The 19333-nt window shown below is 44.0% G+C and overlaps 1 protein-coding gene across 1 annotated transcript in view; it reads right to left on the bottom strand.

The window, feature by feature from the left end:
- Positions 1-19333, bottom strand: part of CTNND2 (catenin delta 2) — a 736406-nt gene that overhangs the window by 370918 nt on the left and 346155 nt on the right. Inside the window, exon 6 of the mRNA XM_040630544.1 lies at positions 6030-6594. Coding sequence (XP_040486478.1) covers positions 6030-6594 — 565 coding nt within the window. The remainder of the gene's footprint in view (positions 1-6029; positions 6595-19333) is intronic.

Raw genomic sequence — 19333 nt, 5'->3', positions numbered from 1 at the left:
GGGATTAGGTGGGGCTTCTTTCTTTCTTATAACAGGTGCACCTGGAAGCATTAACAAGTCAAAGAATGGAGTTGAAATCACCAAATATGTGGAACTGGGGATTTCTAGTATGTGATACACTCTAAATACTGAGTTTAAGTCCACTTGGCAGAGGTTAAAGATGGACACGCCTTGACCAAATTCTTGTCCACATGAAGCCAATTTTGACTGTAGTCATTGGTTAAGAATCTGCCTTCGATTCATTTCATTTTTGCCTGGAAATAAGCTTCTGATGTTTGACTTAACTTTAATACCTATTTACAACTCAGATTTCTCCTTTTAATAGGATTAATTTTGCTCTAAAGCAGAAAATGAAAGGATCATGCTGTTTCCTTTACAAAAGTGAACAAAAAATACGTACTGGTAAAGTCATATTCAATGGGATATTGACATTTTTGAGATGTTTTTGCGTTCATCAAAATCACTAGTTACTTAAATAAGTTAAAAACTGGTACTGTATCTCTATATTCTTGGTGTTTTTCTTCATTAACAAAAAATATACTGCCTCTATCCCTATATCATGTATGTTTGAAAGGATAGAGAAGCTGGACTCAAAGTGATCTACGTTCAAATCACATCCTGTCACTTCCAGCCAACTAACTCTGGGCAAGGAACTTCTCACTGAGAAGCCTCAGTTTCCAAATCTGTAGAATGCAGCAAACACCACACCTACCTCCTTAAGTTGTTGGAAACTCTACGAGATGCAGTTTGCAGGATGTCTGGCACTATGCCCGGCATGGAGCAAACGCTCTGTCCTGCAGTATGGCGTTTTTAAAACATAATTTTATTCATCATGCACAAAATGAATAAATTTACCTTCTAAACTCTAAAAAAGAAAAAAAAAAGCAACCTATCTGTCAAGAGAAAAATGTAAGGACTAGTTATGCCATCTATTTAGCTTTCTTCCTTTACCAGTTAGAAATCATAATTGCCAGTCATATTGCAAAAAAAGTGTCTGTGTGTGTGTGTGTGTGTGTGTGTGTGTGTGTGTGTGGCGGGGGCAGGAGGAGTTTCAACAACTAGCCCTGGGAGCAGGGATGGGCTATTCCAATGCCTTCCCAGGTGTTTCCCTGCCTGTTTCTTCTTATAAATCTATCCTCTACTCAGTCCCCAGAATGGAGTTTTTAACATGCAAATAGGATCATGTCAGCTGTCTGCTGGAGGGATGAAATTACACGCCCTTTACTACGCATCTGCTCTCTACCCCCCCCCCCCCCCCCCCCCCCCCCCCCCCCCCCCCAGTCAACTTCACCACCTCTACCATCCATTTCTGGCTCAGGAAACCCTGATGTGCAGGCAGTCACTACCCATCACACTCTCCACCCCTCACTCCCCAGCTTCTCTACCTTTGCCCTTGGTTCCAGCTACCATTCCTCACTAGTTCCATCCGCACCACCCGGCCCTGGGGCCACCACATCGCGGAGGCGTCCACGCACACATCTGACAGCACTGCAAGCTGCCCCTGCAGGATGTTCCCACAGAAGCAAAATCTACGGGATCCCAGCACGGGGGTTAAGATGTCCACTCACATGTCTGTTCTGAAACTGGGTCTCTGGAGGGCAAAGATGATCTCTCCCTCATCTCTGTCCAACACAAACACTGATACGTTTTCAGACTCAAAACATCTCCTTTGTGTCTGAAGCAAAAACGAAGGACTTCTCCCGTACACATCCCAGTTAGTACACTGGGATTATTAAATACAATGAATTAACTTTTACCGAGCCAGGAAATGTGCTAGTAGTTTATACACGTTATCTTATTTATGTCTAAATTATACAAAAAGATAGATACTATTGTGAGCCCCCAGATGAGAGAACAATTTCAAGAAGGTGTGTAACGCACCTAACATTAGGGACCTTGGACAAGGCAGAGCTGGGTTTCTACTCAGGCACCATTATATGATGGAAAGAGACCAAGAAAGAGTAGGAGGAGGAGGTAGAAAGAAAACATTCTAAGAGGTCTTCAGATCCTGATGACCTAACACCTGAGAAATCACACTTTTCTAGGTTTAATCTGAATTTGCTGTTTTCCCAGAGAGCTGAACTCCCAGATTCCTGGCTACACTTTACAAAGTTTGGCCACTGGGAAGACCTAGTGGAAAATGTCCAGGAATGTTCTTTACCAAGTGCCCACTACAACTGATGGCTTGAAATCCTCAGACAGAACTTTGACTCTCTGGAGATGACTGTAGCTAAGCAATAAAAACTGCTTGGAAACGTTCTGCACATTTTTAGTCTCCTGTTTTCCTCCTCCCCTTGTTTTGTGGACCACCCCCTGACTTCAGCAGGATTCCCCCATCACCCTTCACTGCAACTGTTCCACGATGTCACTGAACAGTCTTCCTTTGCCTTGACTTCTTAATTGCTCTAGACATAGTATCTTGATCTTCTACCTGGAGACATGCTCTTCTCTTGGCTTCTCAGAAATGCCACCAATCTACACTTCTGGTTATCTCTTTCTTTTGCTGCCTTCTTCTCAACTCCAAGACCTTTACATCTGTGGGGGGAATCAGCACTCTGTCCTTGGACCTCTTCTCTCTACACTCACTTCCTAGGTGATCTCTTCTAGCTTCATGGTCTTAAATACCATCCACCTGCTTATGACTCCCTCGTTTTGACCTCTAGCCTGGGCTTCACCCCTGAACCCTGATCTATGGATCCAATTGTCTAAGTTCACGTGTATTTTGAGTCTGATGGAAAGACAGTGCATGTTCAAACCAAGATCTTAATATTTGCTAGCACTGCCTCGAATCCGACTAGACTTCTCTGCAGCTGACCCCACCTCAGCCCTTAGGGAGTCCGTTCTTCTGGGTGTTGGGTCTGTGAGACAATCCCGTCAGCTCCACCATCTGTAAGCATCCAGAACTACACTACTTTTTATAATCTCCATTGTCGCCATCCTGACCCAAGCCATAACCCTCTCTTGCTTAGATTACTGCAATAACCTCCCTACTGATACTCTGGCTTTTGCTCACGATCCCCTACGAATTATTCTCCACACAGCAGCCTGAGAGACCCTGTTACAAAGAAGTCAGCTGTGTCACTCCTCAGCTCAAATCCTCAATGGCTCCCATTGATTTGGCCCAGCCGGCCACCTCAAGTGCTCATCAAGACTTACGAGGCTCTCCCTTTCACCCCTACCTGGCTGCTCACCTTGCTGACCTCATGTCATTTCCTTGCCCTCCTTCTCTCTGATCCACCCCCAGTGGACTCCTTGCTGTTCTGCAAACATCTCAGACATACCCCCATTTACCAGCCTTCGAACTTGCTACTCCTGTTTGGCACGCAGCACCCCAGATATGAATATGGTCCGATCCCTCACTTCCTTCATGACTGACTCAAAAGTCACCTTCTAATTAGAGCTTTCCCTGGCCATGCCAAAACCATTTATCTTGCTGATTTTCTGTCTTCTCCATTTGAAATGAGGCCAGGGATTTTGGTTGATATTGATCACTGCTGTATCCCCAGGGTCTGTATCAGTGTGGGAACATAAGAAGTGCTTAATAATTATTGAATGAATTAACTCATTCAATAGTGAAAGTCACTCCCTAGCCCATATTTGTACTTCGCAGTTACCAGTGACAAATCTCCAAAATCACAACCCTGAAAATCCAAAAGCTATTTTTCAGTCTTGACTTTAATTGTGCTTTCAATTAGCAAACCAGGTGGCTCCAAACTTTACGACGCCTGGAATGGTACCAAGCACACAGATTAGGTATGGCGTCCCGAAGCTCCACTATTTCTGATCTCTTGCAAATGTTAGAGTCTGTCCCCATACCTTTCCCGGGCCATAGTCTTCTAATTTCTAAATGGGGAATATGATCTTATGCCACTGAAGTATTTATGCAGAGTTATAGAGTAATTTTAAACTCAAAATTCACCAGCAGCAATTTGCATGAGAAAAATCTTTAAATGAATATTTAAAAGCATGCATTTTGAGCAAATAATTCAACCATTAAAGTGTTCATTGTAGCTCTAAAATTAAGAATCATCAGTGGCACATTGATTTTTTTTTTTTTCCTACCAGGTAACATGATGAAATATGGTCAGAAAAATTTGAGGAACAGATGGAAGTGCAGAGGCAAGAGAAGGCACATGGAATTGTGTGGATTTCAGGGGAAGTGCTCCTCTCTCTGGCCAACACCTCCCTACCCCCAAACACACACACGCACCCCACATCAAACCCTCAGAGACACTCACTCAAGATTTTACAGAGAGTAAGGAATTTTCACCACATATTTACTTTTAAAACCTCTTCCTAAATTCAGTGATATAAAGAGCAGCAAGGATTTCCTTCTGCCCCATTCACACTCCCAAACCCTCCAACAGACTGATAATCCCTATTTTCACTAAAACAATTGAGTAGAGCAAGCACACGTTTAGGACATATAATTAGCAGGAGAAAGAGCTGGAAGCTAAGCTCTTGGTTTGTTTCCCCAGGTTTGCACAGGAAATGAAATGGCTGTTGGCAAGCCATAGGGCTCTCTGGATCTCAGGCTCCTCCCCCTGTGGCGGCTGAGAAGGGCAAGGAGGAGGGGTTTGAGTCCCCTACAAGCTCTGCAGCTGATTCCCCACTCCTTGGCTGACCTAGTAACTTACTTCACAAATGCATAAAACAAAGTTTCCAAACTTATGTACACAAAGTTTCCATGCAAGTCTCCTGGCCACCTCTGCCATCCAGACTGTGAACTGCACAGCCCCTGGGCTGGCATTCATGATCAGCTACCTCCAAAATTCTCTTAAAAAGAATGAGAGAGAATATTTTCATTTCAGTAAACACAGCCAGCATAATTTGGGGGCAGTGGAATTCAAGCTTGCATCCTGCTATCCCAGGCCAGTCCACACTGGCAATTACTGTGCTGAATTAAAGCAGCCCTTGGACACCTGCCTCTTGTATGCAACAAGTTCCTTTTTTTTTTTTTTTTAAATCCTATTTATCTTCACAGTCATCTATTTATGTCAAGAAAGGAAACATATGAGCCCAGCATCTGTTACTAGAGTGACACAATTACCAAATACTTTCATATGAGGAAAAAAAATCAACAATAAATCTGGGTTCGTTGTCAGGTGCTTTAGGAGACAAAACATTAGTCTTTCAATCACAGTGTCTGTTTAAGCTGAACAGATGGTGCTACCAGCAGAGAATCACCAGCTCAGCCTGGTCTTTAATGGGCATAACGACCATAGAAATGTCATCTCCTCTGAATTGGCAGAGAAAAGCAGGTTTCTTATCACAAACCCAGTCTAGCCCAACCCCTCTGTCCCTATAATAAGCAGGTAACAAAGTCAAGGGACTTCATTACTCATTATTTTTTCCCCATTGTTGGAATCTATGTAAATGAGATGGGTAGGGGGGAGTCCTTTTCTCAGCAACTAAATTTAGACATAATATTAAAAAATTTGAATAAATTAGAGCCATAACAACATAGCAACAATTCAAGGCAATTAAACATTGGTTACTTTTTCACTACTATGGAAATCTATGTAAATTGAATGGCAGCTTTGGGAAAATCTCACATTTTTCTACAAGGAAATGTAGGTAACTATAGGTGATCATAGAGATTCTGCACTTTTTATTTGCTTTGCTCTTTTTCAGGATATCATCAACAGGTCTGTGTGGTTCTTTATTAAATTTGACTTAATTTTATGGATGTCTTAGTTTTCAGATTGGGGAGAGAGAGAGAGAGGGAGAGAGAAATTGTGAGAGAGAGAGAGAGAGAGAGAGAGAGAGACTGATGGAGAGACATTTGTTTGAGAGACTGCATTACTTCCCAAAGAAGTAACTGGCATATTTTAGTTTAGACACTAACGTAGCCTAGGGACGCCCCGGCTTTCTCTGCCTCCTGCAGATGCTTCACACTGGCCCACAGACACGCCCAGCTTGAGTTCTGCTCAAGGCCAGCGGTCTGCTCCGTCCTGCACGCTCCCCTACAAAGCGCCCAGGTTGTCCCCCCGGGCGGAGCCGCGGAAAGTGCACAGCGAGCCGGTTACCTGCCAGGCTGCCCGGCCTCTGGAGGGTGGCCGTGGCATACAGCTCCTGCGAGTGCTTGCTGTACTGCTCGGACGCGTGGACCAGGCGCTTGGTGGGCGACAGGGTGGCGTACGTGCCGATGGTGGAGCTCAGCTGGTGGATGGGCGAGGAGGAGATGGTGGACTGCACGGTGGGGGGCGAGGTCACGCGGATCGGGGACAGGCCGGCCGAGGACACGACGATGTTGATGGGCGAGCTGGTGCTGTAGGACTTGGCCAGGCGGCTGGGCGACTGTTTGGGCGAGGAGCCGCGCGGCGCGGCGTAGGCGGCGCCCTCGGGGGCCGAGCCGCCGCGCTGCAGCTTGGTGGGCGAGCCGCCCTGCGGCGCGGCCAGCGGGGAGCCCCCGCGCGGCGGCGCAGGCAGCGTGGAGCTGGAGTAGTAGAGCGCGGCGGCGGCGGCGGCGGGCGGCGCGTCCGGCAGGTGGAAGGCGCTGCCCAGGCTGGGCGCGAACGGCTCCCGCGGCGGCGGCGGCGGCGGCGGCGCGGGCTCGGGCCCCGCCAGGTGCGCCGCGCGGCTCGTGGTGCCCTGTGCGCGGGAGAGGAGAGAACACGCGCGCTTAGCCAGCGGGAAGCAAGGGGCCCCCCCCTCCCCGCGCGGCCCGGCCCCCGGCGAGGGAGGGAAACTCGGGCGCTCAGCGGCCCGCCGAGCGGCACTGCGCGGGAGATCGGGACGCCCCTCGATCTTCTCGGGCACCGTCTTTTCCGCCAGGAGGGACAACTGGCTGGCAAAGGCCGGCCGACGGGGGGGTGGGAATCATGGCTGGGAGTGGGACAGGGTTCTGCTTACATATCTAAGATGTTTCTGGAATAGCAGAGGCATCGCATTAGTCACATCAAGATTTTAAAAGGCCACCCAACAGGGCCATCAGGATCTACTTGAATGCAATCAGGATCCCTTCGTTCTGATGAGAGATCAAGGCACTAAATCCCCCACCCCCAGGGTCATTCACTGGATACAGTTTCTACCTCCAAATTGGCGAAGTTGCATACTTATCTGGAGAACATCAAGAATAAACATACTTCTCAGAGTTTATTCTGTTGCTATTATGTAGATTCTTCTTTTTGGACCAGAAAAGTTAAAAGGGAAAAATATTAAGTCAAAATAAACACCCTTGGTCTTTCAGCATTAAAATAAATAAATAAATAAAGCATTTCTAGAGGAATCAGAGCAATTGAAAATGAAAGACTAAAAAAGCCTCCCTTTTCTAGATTTTAAGGCTGGGCAACAAATCTTTCAGCATCTCTCTTTCTCTAGCTGGCTTTTAAGAGCCCCCTGCAGCTGTGCCTTCAAATTGAAAGCCAGTTGCCTCTCATTTATTTACAAGAACACAAAAGACAACAAGGGCTGGGGTGGAGCTGGGGAGACCATTGGAGGGGAAAGCACTTTCCTTGAATCTTGTCCAGAGACAAATTTGCATTCGAATGAAAACACTACATTGTCAACCACTTCTGGGCAGGAGGTCTGGGATCTTCCAGGCTTTCCCGGAGGAGCAGAAAGGTTTTTGAGAGCAGGCTGGTGTGAAAAGGGGGTAGGACTGTGTGCAGAGAGAGAAAAACTGGGAAGGAAGGTTTTGAAGTTGGGGGTGGGAACTGAGTGGGAAGGAGGAAGTGGGTAAGATGGAGAGAAGGGGGGAGACAGTCAGCAGATGCCATCCATTAAAAGTTTCAGTGCTGCGTCTCCACGGGTTTTGGAATGGCAATTGGCAAATAACAGCCTGGGCACCTCCATCGCACACACATAGCATTCCAAATGTTATCTGGTTGTCAGGTTCATGGGAAGGTCTGAGGAAGTTAATTGAGTAAAATCAAAATCCTTTATTAAGGGCAGTGGGATGAGAAGAGATAAGGTTTGTCAAAAGACACTGTGTGTGTATGCGTGGGTGTGCATTCATATGTGACGTATGTATTTTACCTATTGATGTATATTTTCTGTCAGTCCACTGACAAAGATTTGCTCCTTGACCAAACTCTACTCAGGCTCCTCTGAACCCTCTTCTCAATCAGCCCCTGGTTTGGGGAGTTTCTGTCTTCATCTCTGCATTGTCCAGTTTTAGCAAGAATCCTGCTAAGTCGGTTTAGCCAGAATCCCCCACGCTCCGTGGCGGATCACCCTGCATGTCCCATCTGGTTCCTTGTGCCCCACCACCCATCAGGTGCCTTCTCAGCGTGGGGCTTGCCTCCAGCAAGAATCCTGTGAGGCAGGTTTAGTCAGAGCCCCCTTCCCCCTGATGTTTCCCCTTAGCAATTTTCTGCCCACTGACTCCACCCTGCTCCTTGGCCTTAAATCCCACTTTCCCTTGTTGAAGTACGGATTGCGCCTAGTTCATTACCAAGGTCTCTTTTCCTCTACTATAGTTTTTCCCCCTGAATAAAATCTGTATTCACCACTTTACCATCCAGCTCTAGTCTTCCTTCAACACCACTGAGTAATTATTTTGAATTTAACAGGACTGAAAGTAAAATGTAAACGCCAATCCTTTGTTCAATAAGGTGTCTCCAGACATTAGAGCAAGACCTGATTCATAGTAGAGATACCATGGATATTTGCAGAATAAAGGAATAGTTAATAAAGCTGGTCCCAAGTCTGGCAATGGGGGTGGGGGGATTTATGTGTGGAGGATGGTGGAGAAGCTCTATAGAACCCGTGAGCTCATCCTGAGCCCCAAGATTTATTCCGGCATCATCCAGAGTCAGAAGGGTGCTGCTTACTTCCAATTTTGCTTCTACCCCAGTAGAAGTTCTGAGCATGAGATGTATAGGCTGGGCTTCTTGAACCTGACTGTGTATTATCATCAGTGGAGGAGCTTTTTAAAAAAATCTCAGTATCTAGGCTATACCCTAGCCATTCACACACTCTCTGGAGGTGGGACCCGAGCAGTAGGCTTTTAGGAAGCTCTCCAGGTGATTCCAATGTGCAACCACGTAGGAGAACAAGTTATCCCTCCAGCACTGGCTTTCCAAGTGTGGTCCCTGCCCGAAATCAGCATCAGCCCATCCTAACTGAATCGGAGATTCTGGGGCAGGGGCCCAGGGAGCTGTTTTAACAAGTTCTAAAGGTGATTATGGTGCTTGCTACTTGACAAGCCCCGATCTAGAAGAGATTCTGATTCCAGGGTCTGGAGGGAGCCTGAGAGCCTGCATTTCTAACAATCTTCCAGGGGAGGCAGATGCCACTGATATGAGAACCACTACTAAGGCTGTAGACAGGGACCTTCTTCCTTCACTTTTCTTCTGAAGCTCTCCTGGGCCCTGAGCTACATTCAGCTGTGCAGAACCCAGCTGACAACTGGCAGAAAAGCCTACGACGGGAATTTTCTCTAAACCTTTCCCACAGAAGCAGGAGGAGAAACCTTCGAGAGGCTCTAAGGAGAGTCCCCTGCTTATAACAGGACAAATACTTTGTGTTATGTCTTGGATATGTACCATTAATAATAACCCTATGTGGCTTTAATGATGCCACTGCCAAGTTGCATAATTTTTAATAAAACAAATACTAAAGTATAATGATATGAATTAAAACAATGCACATAGAACTCTAGGATTTAAACATTAGAATGATGTGGGTCCCAGGAAAACCCTGAACACACTTGCACACATTTAATTTCCCTTTCAATCTGCTGGAACGTCTAGGCTCAGGGGCACTAAGTGCTAAGTATTATTGTCTTGAAAGATTCCTTAAATGGTCCCCAACTCTGTGGAAGTTTTGAGTACTGCCATATCTGGCTCCAGGTATTTTGACAGGCTCTAGCAGCCAATTCAAAAATCTTTTAAATATTGTAGGATCTTGGTGAAATTTTGCCATTTTTTACATGAAAAAATTAAAACATAAGAAATAAAATTTTATATGCTCTTTAAGATTGGTATTGTTCACGTTAGACATGTTTTGTATCTGCACTGCCCAATATGGTAGCCACTAGACACAGGAGACTCTTGGGTAACTTAAAATTGGCACTGGATTTTAAGACATACTTAGTTTTTAATTATTTTGAACTTAAATAGGCAAATGTAGCTGGTGGCCCACCTTACTGGACTATGACAGAAGCCCCTCTGCAGTTTTCAATAAATAATACAGGGGTGTTAGGCTCCATTCGGATGGCTAAGGATTATGTCATAAGGGCCTACGAATGATTTTTTGGTTACACACAGAACTCTGTTTTTTTTAGCATCAGTTAAACAAAAGCAGTAGTCTTTGGGGAGCTTGTTTCCCCTCTTGTGGTTGTTTTGTTCCCTTACGTAATTTTATTCATACAAAATCCGTGCCTCAGACCTAGGTTTATTACTACCTAGGTCACTGGCTTAAAAATAATATAAACAGAATTTAACATGCATAGAATGTCACCTACTTTACTGTCATAGAAGCTCAATCCTACCTTAAAAGTATGTTAACACTATGAAACTGTAAATCCTATTTTAAAGGTAGAGTTCCAAAACTTCCCTTAAAAAACCCAAAACAGCAACATCAACAAAAAACTAATGACTATTATACCTTCTTCCCTAAGGATATTTGGAAATGCAATAAGAATTGAAATAATCTTTTTATGATGAGACCCTTAAAATAATATAAAAATTTCTACATACTTGGAGCAGATTGTGCCCCAATACTGTCTTGTCCTTTGAGAAGGACAATTTCTGTTGGTGTTTTCATTCTCAGCTCTTTGGAGCAGACCAACCCAAAGGGCTACTTAGTTTTTCCTACCCCCTCCAAAATAGGACGCCCACCTATGTGAAATTAACAAGGAAGTAGACAGACACTCTAATTAAAAAGTTTCCAATAGGCTGAGTTTGATGTACACTAAACGTCTTTCCTTCCTTGCTTCTCATCATGGAAGTTCATCAAGAGAAAAATGAAATATTACTTCCAGTTCCCATGGATACTTTATGTACATTATATCTCAAGTAAAAAAAAAAAGTACAGATTTTAAAAAAAAATGAGACATGAACAATACACATAACTTATCAAAGCTCTTATAAATTAGGTATTTCATCTGCATAATAGTTTACATATAAGTTTCAGATGGGGCAGATTTAGAATATACTGAAGTGATTTGTATATGGTATGTTTGCATGAGTTTATGTATATATATGCGTGCACCGAGGCCTCTTGTGTAATTGTGGAGTGCTACTTTATGAAAGTGTTTAAGGGGAGAAGGCATTTTCAAAGTGTAGTACAAAGAATGTTAAATTGGAGTTTTGGCAATATTTACATTATTCCCAATACCCACTAACCGGCAGTATTCCAGATCCATGCATTAACGCATTAACTCAATAAGCCATTAAGTAGCACCTGCTACGGCCCACGCACAAAGCCTCTCTGCAATCCTCTTGGGCGAAATATTTTACCTTGACATTATTTTGGAGATCTCTCAGAATTGGTACAGAATAATACCAGGCCTACAGTGATGACATTGTTCTTTTCTGGAAGTCTGAGCCCCTGAAAATATGGTGCTCTTGGACCAGAATGTGGCATTGGCCTCGACACAGAGCAGAGCTGCTTCCTCAGCCCTTCGCATTTTATCTTCTGTAAAGGGAGTAGGGATGGGGATGGGGTGACATGGGGAAAACATTCTCCAAACTCAGAAACTTATTTAACCCTCATTTTTTGGAGACTGGGCGGTGCAAACAAAACAAAACAAAACAAAAAACAAAACACGACAACAAACCCTGGTTCAGCCAGTTAAGAAAAGACTTGACAGCCGGGCTGTCTAAGGAATCTTGACTTCGGATCATGAGTCAGCCGTGTCACCATGGTCAACATCACATTTTATAAAGCAGGTCCATGATTCATGGGCAGTCCTCGGGAGGATGCATTTAGACCTGCCAAGCTTCCTGGAATTGTCAGCGAGGCCCCTAACGCTGGGTCAGGAGGAATCTTTGCCCAGAATGTTGGGCAGCCAGGCCCACGCTGTCAGGAATGGGGAACTGGACTCCCTGTTCCATGGCTTCCCCGAGGGAGCCTGAGGACTTGGGGTCAGCTGTCTGTTACCTCACCAGCTGTCTCCATCGCTTTCATTTTCCCGGGATTACCATCAGACTGGTGAGGCGAAGAGTTCACGGCACAGATATTCCTGGTGGTGGTGGCTAAGGAGGTCCCGGGCCCAAACAACGTCCCGAGAGGCAAAGCTTTCAAAGGAAGGCAGAGGCAACAGGGCGAGCCAGGCCGGGCACGGGGGCAGCAACACGGGGAGATGACACTGGTTGGATGAGCAAGGGGGTGGGTGGCTGTTTGAGGGAATGCAACTAAGAAAATAAAAGCAATGGCTGAAGAATACTTGTTTGATGAGTTAAGAAGCCTGAATAGCTTTTAAATACTAAGAAACAGGACGTGCCTTTAAGATGACATCTTTGAAGAAATATATTTCTAAACCAGGACAAGCTGGTAATGTGATTTAGAAATACTGGCTACGCGGTGTTGATTAAAACATCTGAGAGCATGTAGAACTTTCCTAGGGTAACGCTGCACACTCAGATGGACAAAGCCATTGACCCTCACAGCTTGGAAATGAGAAGAAACCATGCCTCTGAATGCAAAACAATCTCATTTAGGTTTTGTCTGAAATGATCCTATAGTACAGCGCAATTAAAACGAATCTACATTCCCAAATAAATGTTGTGCCCCTGAACTTACTCCCTGGGATGAAATGCACTTGCTTGAACACTACAACCATTGCTCCCCCAATTTTGGTATCTTCTCTTTTGAAGTTAACTTTACAAGGAATGCCACTCTTTAAAATAGGTCCCAAGGTAGAAAATCCTTGTGCTGTGAGGAAGGCTTGATTTTGGAAATAGCCAAATAAAATCATTAAGAGCCCTGTCTAGCCATTCCCCCGAGCAGCACTGGTTTTGGGAAAAAACTAACATGAAACACAAAGATACAGCTTCCATTCACAGTTCACACTGTCCCTGGAGTCATCACTGCTGGATGAGGCCAGAACGGCAGGGTTCACCTGGCGGTGACCTTGTACTAACAATGAAAGGTAGTGCCCAGAAGTAAACTTAATTGAAAAACCAAGGAGTTTGGAAGGAGTTCCTTCCCCAGAAGAGAACAACGCAAAGGGCCACAAAGCTATAATCTTTGAGATAAAAATGGAGACCACCCCCACTGCTTTCTTTTTGCAGGAGGGTCCCACAATTAGATAGAGAGAGAGAGAGTGCAAGCAAGCAGGTGCTCTTGCAAACCTATCAGCACCGTCACTGTAGCGAGAAGGTGCTAGTGGACCTATTTTCCCAGGGTTTCCCAGTCACTAGTACAAACTGGGTGGTATGGATTTTTTGCATCCTGGTGGTTGTTTTTCCTCCCTCTGTCCTCCCTTTAATAAAGTTATGATTAGGGTCATTATCAATAAATATTCAGAAGAGTATTTCATATGGCCATTAAAAGGCTCTACCAATGCAGGGGTGCTTGGATGGCTCAGTCGGTTAAGTGTCCTACTCTTGATTTCAGCTCAGGTCATGATCTCAGGGTCCTGACATTGAGCCCTGCATTGGGCTCCCCACTCAGTACAGAGCCTGCTTGATATTCTCTTTCTTCCTCTCCCTCTGCTCCTCCCCCTGCCACTCACACACCTTCTCTCTCTCTCAAATAAATAAATTCTTTTAAAAAAGAATGGGGGGGGGAACAGAAAAAGAAAACAGAAAACAAAAAAGAAAATAATGACATGTATTATATAAATTTATCTTAAAGAATATATGAGGATGGATTCTGGGTGGCAACTTTTTCCAAAAAACTAAGCCTTGGCAAAAATATACTACAAAAAACTTTTATCTCAGCAAGAGGTTCATTCAGTATTTACTCCAAGAAGCCAAATACTTGCTTAGAGGAAGCATTGCCATAGTACAACACAAGCAGACCCTCCCTTCAATGAGAGATGTTTCAATTACTGAAGCCAGATTATATATATTTATACTGGAAACAGAAAACCGAGGGGAAAGGTTTTAAAGTAGACTAATGGAAAGGATTTCCAATAGGCGGTTGTCTGAAAACGATCTTAAAAACAAATGAACTGCCCGTTTCCCACAAACATGCAAAGGAAAGTATATAAAATGGTGTGTTTCTCCTCTAAGTGCTACATACTGTATATATACTCTAGACTAAATACATCCCTGTGATTTTGTGTTTTGTCCAAGTTCACTGGTGACTTTTCCTTTCCTAAGTATTACCAAACAACAACTTCACTCATAACTAAGCAAACCGGAATGATGTCACCCCAGCTGTCCATACGACCCTTTTCATTCAACCAATACATAGGTGTTTCTTGGGGATGTGCTCCTCCTTTGCACCATGTGGGTCTCTGTCCACTGATACACCATCCACAGAGCTCTCCACCCCCTTGACCTTCACATTGACCTGGCGTGAAACTGCACCAGTAAGTGACGCTCCAAATTCAACGAACACCCGGCCATGGGCACCAGTGAGCAGATGATATATTTACAATTATGACATAGTCTAAATGAGCACTTTTAAGACCTAAAAGTCAGTGTCACATTAAAGAAGTAGGCCAGATCAAAAAGCTTCTGAAAAAGCTTACTGCTTTTCTAGGCTATCCACGGTTGTCCAGTTTTATTTTGCAAATCTGTCATCCAATTCTTCATTTCTGGTAGCAAGCAGGCATTTTTCTAGGACTATAAATGTGTACATACTTACTTCCATGCTGCTGAAGGACGTAAGAGAGTGGTTTTAAAACTGTAGGCTCCTGCCAGTGCCCCATATACAGGGGCATCCTTTCGTATCTCTTGCATATTTTGTTTCTTTGAGGGAAGAAATGCTTGGTGAGACTACTTTATATGTGGATGTGGGGAGAGTCCAACATGTCTAGAGTGATTCCTCTATTCCCAAAGTCTTACATTCAGCTTCACACAATCTATAGGACATGTTATGTGAGCAGAAGCAGACAAAGCCTGCAGGAGTGCCAGCTTCTCGATCTGCTCCCTACCCACAACTTTGGCAGTAGGATTCTACAGAATAAGGCTGGGGTGGCAGCAGCCTGTGGAACACTTGGTGAACCTTGGGCCAGTTCCTTGCGATAGGAGATCAACGGTGTCTGGATTCTGCTCCTGCAGCAAGGCCACCTGACGGGAAGCAACTCATAAGCAGCTAACTATAGGGTGTTATCTGTGATATGACACAATGATGCTTTCAACCCCTAAGTCAGGCCATGCCGTGCCTCCTCGAGTGAAAGACGAGATCCTCACAATAATCCACTGGGTTTCCCACCCCTTCGAGACTCCTGCACTCTCTTCAGCCACCTTGGCCTCCCTGCTTGTCTGTCAACACACCAGGCTGCCTCGTCTGGAAGCCACTGCCTTTGCTGTCCCCACAACAGCTTTACAACTAGCTGCCCTTCTCTCCGCCATCAGGTCTTTCCCAGCTGTCACCTTATGCACAAGGCCCCACAGGCCACACCCCAGCCCGTACACTGGATCCTGCTTACCCTGGTCTGCATCCTATCCTCCTCATAGAAACGATCACTTTCTCACAAACTAATTTACTTATTCCCGCTGTCGATCTCCTGAGTTCTCCCGGCTGCTGCTAGAAATTATGTTCCTTGTGGATGGGGACTGCATCTCTTTTCTTTACTTTTTCATCCCGAACACATGACAGCTCGTGCCATGCAACAGGCACACAAAGCATCTTGGACGCATTAAAGAATAACCCACAGATACACAGATGTATCTGGAAAAGCAGCTCTATTTGGACTGGGGGACCTCACGAGAGTCACACAAAGGCCAAGGTGAACTTGGAGGGAGAAGGCGGGGAGAAGGAGGAAGAGAAGGAGGGGTGATCTACACAGACTTTGAGGCTGGGGTGCGGAGCCTGTAGGGTGAGGGAACGAAGAGCCGTACATTGGCTCATGTTACTTCCCAGAAAGACCTCGGGGTCTGATGGGAAGGGTATTACCTTCTGAGTCTTCCAGCCCCGTGAACTCAACCTATAGTCTGGGGAGAATGACTTTCAAGGATTTTAGTTCGGGTAACACCAGAGACTTACTATTTTATTGCACCTTTTGTGCCTCATCGCTTCGCCTGCAGACTGATGCGATGGGGCCATTGTAAGGTTTGTATTTATTGTCAGGGCTACTGGGGGGCTGGTGGTGATCACCCCACAAACATGTATTATGCTGAATAAACTAGAGGCTTTGTTTAATTGAAATTAGAATCTTGGAACACGCATGATACTCCTTTGAAACTGCATTCTGACATGATTTATGAGCCAGACAGAACACCATTTGCTTTACTTTAGAATTACACATAGTTTTTAGACTAAAAAAAAATACTTTTGTGTTGATTGATTATTGACCTTATTAACTTGATCTGGCATCTGTTGGCAATAATCTGAACTTCACTAGCCCTTTTGGCACTTTCTAACTATAAGGTATTCTAAAAATTAATCCAGCCTTGAAGAAATGACCTTTCACAACACTCGGAATGTTGAAAACAAAGTGTCACCGGACTCAGCAAAACCACTGGAATAGAGGGATTCCCAAGATGATCCGAACAAAGGAGATGGTATTGGAATGGGATGCGGCCTCCCTACTTTCAAGGTATAAATGCAAAATAAAAATACTGGTTTACTTGTTCAACCCTTCTCCGACATTATCTGGAAGTCCCAAGCCCTATGGGGTGTTCAATAAAACATGTCTTTCATACAGCAGCACGTGAAAGCTGCAAGTAAATCATGGTACCAAGACCCACCACTTACTAAAATAAATAGGATTTAGATATTCGCCTACAGCCTCAATCCTGTTCGAGTGGATTAGAACAACCCCCGCTTTGAACGCTCAGACTTCTCCACGCAGTCACCCGCCAGGGTAAGCGAGCATGCTGGTCACTTCTACCTCAAACTTAAGTTATCACCTTGAATGTGAACATTTATGGATGTCTTCAAACTATTAACTCTGATGACTTCAAATACATAGCTTTGATATCTTTACAACTTTGTTGCACCTTCTGATTAAACTTTAATACAGACTTTTAACGAGAGGCCCCATCCTGTCATTCTGAGCTTCTACCATTTTACTCCCATGTTAATTAGAAGATGACAGAATTAGCTCCAAGAAGAACTCCTACAACATGGAAGTAGATAAACTGCCATATTGCTTGTCCACATTTATAGACCTGGTAATAGATTCTAGCTGCTGATGAATTTAATTGAAATGGTCAATAATAAAAGGAAACATATGAAACACTGCTGGAATCATTAGACTTCAATTCAGTCAAGATTCTGTGCCCATTTTCACTACTGCTGCCTTAACATGGTGTGTGACAATGTCTCTAGATGCGCTGAGCTTGAGTCTCTCCATCTTTAAAGTGTAGATCCTACTACAGCCCTGTTGTGGGGATTAAATAAGAGGATGCATGTAAAACAGATCACTTCTGCATGCTCAATAAATGGTAGCTATTAATTTTATAAGAAAGCTTTGCTCTAACAGCTAGTCATTACATAGCTACGTGTAAATTGAGCTTATAAGATGCTCACAGATGAGTTGGTAAGTTAACTGATTTTTCATATTGTATTGAGATTTCTATTTTCCATGGTGCTCGGCTATGGGAACACAGATTTTTTTAAAAAACTGATTCAATGTTTTCAACTCAAATTACAGGGGTCTTAGATATTTATGAAAAAAAAAAAAGCCACACAAGAGTAATAAGTGAGTTCAAGATTTTTTTTTTAAAGGTAGAACTTTATTGTTTTACTACTTATATGTCTTAGAGGTTCTAGGAGACTGGTAAAAGTTAAAATCGTAGCTTTCATAGGTTAATTTGAATATAAAATATTCCTTCTTTCTGAATGTGGTCTCTTGGACCTAGAAGTATTGCCAGATATAAGGATAAAAGAACTATAATCCACTTGTGTGCTTCCAAAGAATTCAAAATCGTGCCTGTTCTATACAATCATTGTCTCATGGTCCAAGAGTCAGTATCGATGCAAGAAGAAAAATATTTCCTTTCAAGAATGGGATGCTTTTGAGAGAAAAAAAATCTAAACCTACCGAATGAAATCATACAGCTTCCATTTCATCTTTTAATAAACTAAAATTAGATTTTAAAAAATTCTAATATTTCCTATGCTAATAACACCCAATATTTCAAACATCATATAATGTTCTTCTGTAATGAAACAATAAAGACTATTTTGTGTTTATGATAAATGCATGTATATTTGTACATACGATTTTTTTCTAATAAATTAAAGACCAGTTTTAGTTTTTATGCTTAAGTTTTTATACCTATCGTTTCACATTTCTTGAAGGGAGGTAGAACAGACCAGTGCTTTTAAAGAACAGTGATCCCGGACCTGGGAAACAGTAGAGTCCCAGGGGTCGCCTCTGTGTATGTGAGCTGCCCTCAGTGACTTCAGGGACCAGCCCTCTCAAGCACCACACACCCCCATTCTCCATCCATACAGATGCACCACCTGAACCAGGGGCCAGACTGGACCACAACAGGGGAACAGGCCATTCTTCTCTGCGGACTGGTTTATTTATCACTCCCTTTCATTCACATATCTTATAGCTTGGCATCACAAAGCCTCAGATGGACAAGAGTGTTGCTTGAAGAAGGTACTCATATTTTTAGTACGCTGCCGAGACAATAATTTAATAATTGAAATGCACTGAGACCTTTCCGTTTCTGCTTCACTTGTGTCTATGTCACATAAAGTAAGCATCTCACGGTGACTGTGCTATGCCACGCTAGCTCACCTGGCCTCCTACCTGTCTACAGACATTTCTTGGGGGCCGTGGGGATGGCTAGGAGCTGCTAATAAAAGATAAAAACAGTCCTGCCCTCAAATAGCTTTTAGTTGAGGTGGAAAGATTCTTGGATGCATGGTCACAATAAACTGGTGACAGAGATGGGTGGGTTTGGTTGTTACAGGAGCCCAGAATGGACAGAGTGGCTAGGGAAGGGTTCCCAGGAGAGGTACTGTGCATTCGTGCAGAAAGTATGAAATGAAGCTCATCAGCTGATAGGGGTACTTTCAGGGTTGTGGGTCCTTCATTCCAGGAGCAAAAACACAGAGATTAAAGTAAATTCAAAGTAGCTTAAAAAACAAGATAGCCCTCCAATCAATATATTAATTCAGGTGGGTCGATCCGATATAACCTGCACGCCCAAATTAGCACGTAAGCAACATTTACATCTTTCTTGGAAAAAAAAATCAGCTTAGTAGCTACTTCTTTTTACCAAGAGCTGATCTTCACTGCACCTGATAAATCTCTGCTCTGAAACCACAGGAGTAAGTGCATGCTTTAAAGAAACAATTAGAG

Source organism: Ursus maritimus, unplaced genomic scaffold (assembly GCF_017311325.1).
Source record: "Ursus maritimus isolate PB19 unplaced genomic scaffold, ASM1731132v1 scaffold_15, whole genome shotgun sequence".
Taxonomy (NCBI): domain Eukaryota; kingdom Metazoa; phylum Chordata; class Mammalia; order Carnivora; family Ursidae; genus Ursus; species Ursus maritimus.
The sequence above is the reverse complement of the archived record's forward strand: the minus strand, read 5'-3'. Positions and strand labels throughout refer to the sequence as shown.